General features: G+C 41.7%; 1 protein-coding gene across 1 annotated transcript; it reads right to left on the minus strand.

Annotated features, from left to right (window-relative positions):
• Positions 1-330: 330 nt before the first annotated feature.
• LOC104639982 (astacin-like metalloendopeptidase) lies at positions 331-9,838 on the minus strand. The gene is made up of 12 exons (XM_075753023.1): positions 9,770-9,838; positions 9,526-9,550; positions 7,342-7,358; positions 6,597-6,621; positions 5,579-5,650; positions 4,461-4,595; positions 3,712-3,829; positions 2,889-3,067; positions 2,678-2,762; positions 2,169-2,296; positions 1,082-1,197; positions 331-642 (listed from the first exon to the last, which is right to left on the minus strand). Exons 1-12 carry the CDS (start codon positions 9,836-9,838, stop codon positions 331-333), a joined length of 1,281 nt encoding a protein of 426 aa, XP_075609138.1.
• Between the last annotated feature and the right edge of the window lie 912 nt (positions 9,839-10,750).

Consider the following 10,750-nt stretch of genomic DNA (forward strand, 5'->3'; position numbering starts at 1 on the left):
CCATGGGGCTGGGTGACCTGGTACACCATAGATCTGTCTTGCCCTCTGAACTATGTGATTAAAAATTGTCTCTTTTTCAGGGGGGCAATATTTTTAAATACTGCCTTACGATTTATTCTCTTTTTACTGTGCTTGTAACACTAGCAGTAACGTTAAATTGATGTCACACTTAATGGGACATGCTTTGGAATGGCATATATCTGAGAGGCAAGGCAAACAGTGAATCACCTGGCTAACACCACTTGTCCTGAGCATGGCCCTGAATGAATAAATGGTGTCATTATATCAAAACCAAGGTAGAAATTGATGGCTCCTGTAGAGAGCAGTTCCTCAAGCAATGTTTTTCCTCTGTGAAGTGGAAGGTTGATTTGACACAAATTGTATTTCTTTGCCGTTCTCCTTGTTCTCAGACCTACCAGAAGTGAAGGTGGCTTGGAAACCAGAAGCTGTATCAGCACCATCTGTGATGAACTCTATGAGCATAAGATTACTAGAAGCAACTATGTCATTAGGTATCTTTGATCCACAGGTCTTGTCCATTAGAACTGCAGAAGACTTGCTGGATCCATCATAAACTTTAACATAATCACCCTGACAGCCTCTGGTTGTCTGCAGCTCGAAGTCTTGAAAGTGCAGGGAAATCTGGAAGAGGAGACAAAACCAGCCTTTAATATACATGCATGTGACTTCTTTCACGGAGTGTCCTTTAAAACAGACTGAATCCAAGCTGTGGCTAAGCCCGAACTGGAACTGCTTACCCATCCTTGCCTCTCATCCCCTGAGGTTGCAGGGTTCAGATCTAATGGGCCTGTGACTGAATGCTGCCATGCTCAGACTGCTTTGTCTTGATTTTGTAAACCTGAAGCCGAGCGTATGAAGGTTTTCCAAAATCACAACTCTGCAGTTGTCTTTGCCCATACCTGGCTTAAGGACATGAAGAAGAAGTAGAGACTAGTCTGAAATCTCTCTCAAGGAAAAAAAATCTTATCTGGCAACTGGTATGCAGAGAAAGCGCAAAATGCTTAACATAGAAAGAAGTAAGTTCAGCCATATTCCAGGACCACGATTAGCCTGTGATTACCTTTCTGGATCGGGTTCGGATGAGCCAAACACAGTTGGTGTTATCTGAGTAATTCCTTGGGTGGTTGGCAGATCTCAGTGACCCTGATGCTGCATCGAGAATAGTGCTGCAGCGACCTGTGAAAGAAACGTTTGCTTCAGCACCAGCCTTGCAGAAGCTTCCACTTATTTACAATTGCAATCTCTTCAGAAAGGACTAGTCTTGATTAAAATGAATCATGTCGTCCTAATTTTCACATAATGCGTGTCTGCATCAAAATGGAAAGTAAAGTAGTGCTTGGAAAAAGCATTAGCTTGTATTGATTAGCTCCGTAGTTTAGCAAGGGACATCTTACTGCACCTCTATAAAGAGTGTGAGAGGTTTCAATTCACTGCAGTTGGTGACATCGTTTTCCACTGAGATGGGGAAGTCAAGTGATGTTAGAAGAGTCAAGTGCAAGTCTCTGCAATGCTTAAATTCTAAGCTTAGGAGGAGGACTTGAGCTTTCCTCTGTGCAAGGGGCAATACTTTATTCATCATGTTTTTTCCCTTTGACTGAATAAATTTCTCTGATTTTATGGGAGAATTTCTTCTAGCAGAGGTTAAAATTAAAGAGTTAAAGATGCATACAAGTTTAGAATGACAGCTTAAACATTGGAAAACTGGACAAGGCATCATGAAACTGTTCCAGTTCAGAGGAACCTACAACTGTTTCGATTAGGCTCAGGTCTTAAATACAAACTGCAATGAGGAACAGAGATGTCTGGCTCTTTGTGGGGTTTATATTTGTCTCCTGAGCTGTAAGAAACCAAATTACTCCAGTGAAACATACAATGTGGTATGCAGTTAGGCCAGTTGCACAGCAGCCACTTATGCCAATAGTGAATGTGTTTGATTTAATTTGGAAGCAGAATGAATTTTCTCACTAATCACAATGTGCCTCCAGCTTCACCTTTGCATTCTCTCCCAGAGTAACCCTAATGGGTACCATGAATTTAGGAGAATAGTCTCACAGTCTTTGATGAGAAACTGCTGCCTCTGCAGTGTGCCCAAACATCTCTGTGGAGGATCTGAGTAGAAGATGAAAGGATGGCTTTGAGATACTTACTACAATTGTAAAGTTTGTTAATTTTGGCCACGTCCAAGTTGCTCAGTCCCTGCCTCTGTCCAATATGTACTGATCCATCAGGAATTGGTACAATTGTTGCTTTCCCAGTGGTATTAGTGAATGTGTATCTGCAAAAGAAAAAAAAATGTTAGGTACAATTACTTCTTTCAGGATTTAATGGCATCCTTTGGAGGGAGAACAAGAATTGTACACAAGTTGTTGTTGTTGTGACTAACAGTGCTGTTCAAATAGATTTGATTAAGATGTCCAGCAGTAAGCAGACTCAATCTCAAGATTTGTTCCCAAGTTCAGCTGGGAATGGCACCTCAATGGAAAGCTAAAGGATAATGAGTTCATCTCAGAGAGTAAGTGGCTTGTCTGAACCGACTCACAGTGTTTTTCTTAGAAGGGCAAATGGGGAAACTGTTAGTTAGGAGAGAGTTATTATAGAAACTAATTCTAATGTAAGATTTGAGTTCCAGCAAAAGCAATGCTATGCTGCTACTTACGGGCCATAGTGCATTACTGAAGAATAGTCATATGGAAGACCCAGGTTATTGGAGTTTTCAAATTTCTTGAAGTCTGGTCTGTCAGCTGTAATATATGATATTGTACTTAGAGTATGCTCCCTATTTACTCCCTTCAGGGAAGAAGGAAGAGCTGGGAACAGTAGGGTGTATTTACACCACTTTCTACATTGAGGAGTTCAAAGGTACTTACCCGGACTGATGTACTCCCACATGATCTTTACATGTTTATCCCTGTCACTTCGAGAATGTTCATGCAAAAAGCCCAGAGCATGGTCCAGTTCATGTTGAATTATTCCTTTCCACATACAGCCTCCTTTCATCACAGAGACAGTCTGACCACCTCCTACTTTCCCATAGTTGGACCAACAGCTGAGGGAGGCATTGAACACCAACAGAAGACATGGGATATTTATTGTCAGACAGGCAAAGGGACAGTACAGAGAACTTTGCTTCACACACGTCTCATGGAAGTGGAAGGAGTCATTCCTGTCCACTGTGTCCACAGAAGGGCAAAACTGACCAAGGTATAGGAAACAACAAAAAGTATAATCATTGCTAAAGCTTCCTGGAAGCCCTTCATTAGCACTGGGGCTCCTGCACTCTGACTTTCTGCACACAGTGACTTTAACTCCCTAGAAATAACTTTTTTACTTTCCAAAATACTGAACACTGTATCAGAGCTGGAGCTAAGATAAATAGCACTTTCAAGCTAATGGGTGTTGAACAATTCTCTCGTAGGTTCTAATTCTGACGTTGACAGCCAACTGTGTGATTCAGATAATGCTGTGTTCCCATCATCTGCATCACTTCAGTGTCTTCGGTGAGTCCCTGATGTAACTGCTGAGTCCTTGCACTACCAAGGTGTCCAAGGAGGGTACCTTGGCACTGTCATAAAACATAAAGTTTCTTCTCTAAGTCCATTCCTCTTTCCTCTCTAAAGCCACACAGAATGACTATAGTGAAGAGTTGAAAACCATTGTAGAAATTACTTGTTAATTTATAATTCAACTCACCCATCAGCAGATTTAATGTTGAGGTAGTCACGTTCTGTCTTGCGCTTCACAAAATTAATACAAGTCAGCGTTTCAAATTCTGCCATGGCATCATGAATCCCCTTTATGTGGCTTTCCTCTGGAGAAGCAAGAGTTCATTTTGGGGGTCACACAAGGACAATGGCAGGTGCCATTAAAATCTCACAAGTGCTCAAAAACAGGGTAAATGGAGAGAAATGTTAGGCTAAGCTCTTTCTTGCTTTTTGCTCAGTACTGAATTTCATTTGACATATATATTCATATATTCATAGCCTGGCACAAGATCCTTTTATACAGATATTTGTCCAAATGGATTTAGGTGGAAGCCTTTTTTTTTCTCAACCACTTGTTTTAAAGTATAGTGGTGATTGTTGATGTATCTTCTGATTGGACACTTGGAGACAGCTATGGGAAGCTACTTTGCTAATGAAAAATAGGCCATTGAAACCACGCTGCAATTGGCATGAACCTTATAAGGGCAAGGATGCTGGCAGGTACCATTAGCGGGAATGATCATTCTTGTCTCCAAAACATTATGGATGCAAATTTCTCAGGGAAATTTGATCTTTTTTCTTTTTCCTGTTCAGATATTTTTAATTTGCAATTCATCTGGGCTTGCAGAATTGATTTAATTAACTGTTTGTGTGGCCACTAGAAGTGGGTTTCTACCTGAAGCTTATTGGATAAACTCCACTTAAAAATAAAAAAAAAATATTGAAATTTACACCCACCATAAGTAGGATCCAAGACATAGGGAACACGAACAATCCCATCGCTGGACTGGGGCCAATTGCAATGGCGACAGTTGATGGCACTGCGACGCCTTTGTGGAACTATGTCCCCTTCTTGCAAGAACTGAGAGCTGCCTGTGGTGAGAAAGAAAGGGTGGAAATATCTGAGCCATAGATTGCTGGACGCTTGCTAAGCACACTTGGAAAAGTGTCACTCTCTACTTGTCCTCCCCTTCTATTTTCCCCTAAGCATCTGCTCCTGGCTAGCATGAGAAATGGACTTTTGGGCTAGATGGAAATTATTGGCTTCCCTACCTTTGCTGCTGTGCCCTTAGCCTAAGAGGAAAGGTGGGAAGGGAGGAGTGGGAAGCTCCAGCTCTGTTGGATGGGGTTGGGGCAAGACAGGGAATGACAGAAAGCAGTTGCAGTAGTGAGAGCGATGCTGTACTTTGATACTATTTCATCATCTGTCTTGTGATGCTGAATGAATAACATTAAATATCTGCCCAGGAAGAGTGCTGGGCAAAGGCAAGAGGTGCCAAAAAGGAAACTCAAGAGGGCGAGCAAACAAAAAAGAGAAGTGAGTGTTGTCTAGAGAAAACTGTAGGAATGTTTGGTGTCCATTTCCACAGGCAGTAGTAAAGCTTCTTGAATGACCCCTGAAGGGGGAGAAAGACAAGAAAGCTGTGAAAAAGACAAGATGGTGATAAACCAGGGAATGTTTGCAAGAATCAAGGGACAGGAAGTCTGGAGCAGGTAGCATAGAACTGACCATGGCTTATCTAGGAGTCTGTACTACAAAGCCATATGATGACTGAATGCCAGCAATGGTTGCATTCAAGAAAAAGACAGTTAAATAATAAAGTATCCAAATATCGAAGTTCTCTTTTTATGTCTAAAGAATGACAAAGATGTCCAGAGCTCAAGCTGAAGAAGCTTCCTGGATAGTTCAGTTGCCTCCACACCTGATATCTTCAGTATTGACATGATAGATTTGAGATACCATGGGGCTTCAACAGACTGCACAGTAGTCCCTGGCCTGTCTCTGGGCATCATCACATCACCCCCAAAAAATAACAAAGAGAGACCCATTATAAGCAGGGCTTTGGTGGCATTACCTTTGTTAACTTCCAGAATTCTGTTAAAAACAAGTTCGTCCTCGGAGTCTGTCTCTGTAGGTGATGGAGATTCTATGCAGAAATACAAAAGTATCACTTTCTCATTCACAGGGAAAATACGAATCCTGATTTTTAACCTGATGAGTTTCCAGGAGCTCACTTAGGTTGGGTCCTGATAACAGCGATGCATGTAAAACTTACAGAGCCTACTTAGGGACTGGCATGGTGTTCAGTCATGTAGATATTTGCTCAGTGACACAATCTTGTGGACTTCCCAGCTGTGGTTATTTTGGCATTAATGCAGACCCAAGAGCCATTTTCTTTCAATCTTTCCCTCTGTCCTTTTTTTTTTTTTTTCCTTTTCCTCCCCCTAGCCATCACATTTTGAGGCCTGGATCTTTGGCTCTTGTAAGTCTGTATTGTCCTGCTCAAGTGGCCAGCTGGCTGCATGGCTCCCTTTGTGCAACTCAGCACAGTTTTCCTTCTGCATGCACAGTTCACACTTAACCCCCCAACATAACACACCAGGAGCAAAAAAGGATGGAGAGCAGTCCTGCTGCCTGCTGAAAAACCCTTGAAACCAATGACATTGGAACTACATTCCTATTCCATGGGTTGGAGTGATGTCCCCAGCTAAGCCCAGCATCAGGGACTCCCAGGCCTTACAAGTAGAAATCAGCCAACTCTGAGCATTATGCAGTAAGTCTTGACATCAATAAAAAGCACAAGCACATGGTCTCTGTGCTTTCTGTAACCTTTGGAAGTGACTTAAGCGAGGACATTATCTAAGCAGAGCTATTTTTAGCAAAAGAAACAGCTGAGGTTTTTAGCAATGCCAAGCAACTGGCCAAAACGAAGAGACTCTGCTTTGCATGAAATATTATGGTGAGTGCATTCACTTAAAATTTCTTCCTTAAGATTAGTTTGTGTTAAGCATGTGTTATTTTCTGGAGTAACTGGGTAGTTAACAATCAGTGTATCCTATCAAACACTTATATTTAGATGGAATAATACATACCGTATATATCCTCTTGTGTCGTAACCTGCAAGAATAATACATTAGTGTTATCACACTTTATGTAATAACATAAATATTAAATAATATAACATGCAAAGGATCAAAAGTCCCCAGGCTACCATTGAAAGTGTCTTTCACCAGTGCAGTCTTGAGCTTTTGTATACTGTGCCATAGGTAAAGAAGTACCATGGTGTGATGGATATTCTTTGATATCTTGGCAAATACGGATATCATAAAGGGAATCAATGTAGGAGACTTGGGAAATGCAATTTGAAGTGTGGAGTGAGTTTTAGATCTTCTACCTTTTTTTATGACCCTGCTAGTAGGAGTACAAGGTTGATGAAATCACCAGTGAAGTCCTCCCAGAATCACCTCCCAAGACAGCAGTGAAAGGCCATGGTATGCACTGCTTCTAGGGAACTGTGGGGCTGGTACCCCGCTATGGGGGTCATGTCCATAGCAAACCAGATTGTCATACTTCCCTTGCCTTGTGTAAATAAAAAGCAAGTTTGAGTTTTCTTTATGACCCCAGAGAAGGCAAAAGCTTCCTGGGATGTGGGCTATATCTAGGAATTGTGGAACAATAAACGGAATAGGGATGGAAACTCCTCACTGTGTTACACTGTTGATCTGAGAAGACTTTCCTGCACAGATGGAGATACGGGTGGAGTACATGAGTCTTGACCTCACTTTCCACAATGCTGAACCCCAAAGTGATTAAAAGAGCTGATTTAGCTGTCCTTACCTCAGTAGGTTCTGTTGCTGCAAAAAGAAAGGGAAAAAAAACAACCCAAAGGGGCACATTAGATTCTGACTGTAACTTCACAGCATTAGACAAACAGCTATGAAAATTCCTAGTAGACCATGCTGAGGGACAGAATGCTGGTCATTTACCATCTAAGAATCAGCAAAGCATTTTATCAGCTTCAGTGTGGAAAATGACAAAGGAAACGAGGGACAAAATACGGTTTTGTCCCTAGATTTCATTGCAAGAGGTGCAGGCTAACCAGCTCAACAATCCTCTCTTGTTTCACAGTGTCAAAGAGTAAAGTTATAAAATGGGATGAAGGCTATAATTTAGCATGGGGCAAATAACCTCAGCTTCAGTATGTACCTGACAGCATCTTGGAACCATTCTGAGTCCTAAGGTTTATTTCTGGTGTGACATCTTTTGATTTCTATCAAATGTCAGTTTCTAGATACAAACATGGAAATGAAAATCTGAGCCGATATATAAATTTCTGAGCAGAAACTTATATCATAAAAGCTTAGAGGTTGCAAAGACCTCCAGAGGTCATCCAAGTTTGTCTTCTTTCCCTAAGGCAGAAACAATTTTATCTATGTTATTCCTAACCACAGTTTGTTTGACCTGTTCTTAAGTATGATGGATATGCCACAAGCCTTTCTGGCAAACTCTTCTAGTTTGCCAATAATTGCACTCTTCCTTGTCAATATAGAAAGACATTACCTTTTTTCCTATCCAACACTGACATAGAGAACACTTATGCAAATAGTTCTTATTTCTAAGCCTATCCATGTTCCTTGTCTTTTTTACCATGTTTTTTTCAACAGAAGATGTGCCAAGCTCTGTCACACCTGTCCCTTTTCACAGTGGTTACTGCCCAAACGTACTAAGGGGACTTCCTCCTATTCAGAATCTATCTAGAACCTGCAACAGAATTGCTTTTATTGAACCAAAAAGGCTTCAGTCTGTCTTCCCAAGCTGTTACTTCAGTTACATGGCAATGGAATTCCACTGTAATGATGGTGGTTTATTATAGAAAAGTTCAGTCAGTTCCCACCAGCTGCATCAGAGAGATCCATGGCATCTAAAGAAATTCTGCAGGGAAGCACATTTTTGAGACGGGTTGGCTAGATTCAGAATTCATGCACCCAGGAGGCACTAGATTAACTGACTAGTCAAAATCAGTGGAAATTAGGCTCCAGATTCCTAAGCACACAAAGCCTGCAACCCCTTTTTTAAAACCCAAATGAGACATTACAGAAGGCATCTGCTATGTCCTTGATCAAATGAACATCTGGTGTGATACAGGTTTCAAAATGATACAGTTCACATTTTCCCTGCACTGCAAACACTGAAAGATATCTCAAAAGGCACAAAAAGCAGTAACGATGGCAAATGAAAACTCATTGTATGCATTTGTCCCAGTAACCCTGCAACTTTGAGTCCCAGCAACTGACTACTTTGAACTCCAGCAAGCGTCCCCCTTGGCCGGCTCCAAATATACTGAGCAGTAATTTTGCAAGTCCCTTTGCCTCTATGCCATAAATGACAGCTCAAAAGAAGAAATGCTCAGTTTTCATTAGCCACTTACTTGCTCCGATTATGCCAAGCAAATTTTTCCAAGGCCCCTTCCTCTCACCCCCAACCTGGCAGTTTCTTGCTGTAGTTAAAGTCTACCTACAGATTTATTTCCATTGACCTTCTCTGGAGATCTGCAATTACCTCTGTCTATTTTGTGAGTTGACAAAAGCTGTTCAGCTAAACCCAAACTGTTTGGTTTTTATCCCAGCACAAAACAAAGCTTTCTCTGACGCCTGCCATCCCTTTCTCTTACTGCTGCACCAAGGTAGGCAAGGACGCAAATGAGTAGCAGTATTTTTCTAACACTCAACTTAATGGAAAGGTATCAAAATGTCTTATTAAAATTTTATTTTCAAGCCTGTGAAAGCACATCTAAATTAACCTAACAAACCATACCCCCAAAGTATGTGTAAAGCACATCTGTGTGAAAACACATCTGCATTCAGCCTGATAACAAATTAGGAAACATGGTGTTATTCAAAAGGCCTGAGAGTCAGTGCTTTCGCATGCTCTAAAGCCAAGTCACTCACACACCAACTGTGTGTGTGATACACAGTCACGAATTAACAGTTATCTTTAAAATACAGTATAAATCCTACTTACTTGTTGTGCTGTTTCCATAGTTCTCCTGCAAAACCAATACGTAAAAGGCATTATTCTTCCATAGCTCACAAATGCAGCAACAATAGCATCAAAATCAGGCCAAAGGGAGGAACTAAATTATTAGATCGTCTTTATATATTATTATATTACTAATATTTTTCTTGCAGGAAATTTATCAAAATGGGTCTCCACAGCTTCACTCTGAATTGGAAGATGGAGCACGGTTGCATGGAACTGCTCTCACCTGAATAGGGAAGCCCAGAGCAGCGTGAAGGAGAAATGCAGAGAAGACTAGGAACATCTTCAGATCCATTCTCCAGACCTGACAAACCACCAGTGCGTGTCCTTATCTCTGCCCGTTCAGGAGCGCTGCCGCTAGATATACCAGCAGAGCCTGCTCTGCCAGGGCTGAAAAAAACCTGCAGCAGCCAATGGGGATCCTAGCAGGAAGCAAACTTCTTTTGCAGCCTCAACAGCCAGTTTAGCCTCTGGGCATCTCCTGGTGCTGTGCTGTTGCTGTCACCGTGATCTATAGCATCCCCTGTCTTCATATGGCCATTCACGTCACTCTCTGGAGCTGGATCAGCGCTGCCATGCAATTCCTCTGTTTCTTGGAGGATCTTCCCCTAAGTGTTCAGTTTGACCGATACCACCTAGGAAGCCCTTGTTCCTGGATAACTTTCCAGAGTATAGTATTGTTGGGATTTCAGATGGTAGGTGACTTTTTTTCTGTATGTCACAGAAAGTACAGAAGGCCATGGCAGTATTGTGTTGCTCTGGAACATATAGCACATCACTATTCCTTGAGGTCATATCTGTGTCTTCCTGAGAAGATATCCTTCATCTTCTCAGCTTATGGCTCTATAAGCAGAATTTTTGTTTCCTCCTCTGTGTTTCCTTATGTTTCATAACATCAGGAACATTTCCTGTGCTCCATAATTTTTGGCAGCCTGACAGTTGTAGGTGCCTTCATTAGCTTTGTGACCAGCAGTCAGAGAGGGGAAAAAAGATAGTAGCCCCATAAGCAGCACTTAGCCATTTTAAGAATGATTAACAGATCTGCTGCTTGCTGGAGTGCACTTGTCCAGCAGTGGATCTAGGAAGCACTGAGCAGACCTGGCCAGAAGTGAGTGTAGGAGGTAAACCAGCAACCACTGACCCTCTTGTCACAGCAACCTCTTGTTGCAACCTCTTCTCACAGCAAATCTTTGCTTCGTGAACTGTT

This window comes from Balearica regulorum, chromosome 5 (assembly GCF_011004875.1).
Source record: "Balearica regulorum gibbericeps isolate bBalReg1 chromosome 5, bBalReg1.pri, whole genome shotgun sequence".
NCBI lineage: Eukaryota > Metazoa > Chordata > Aves > Gruiformes > Gruidae > Balearica > Balearica regulorum.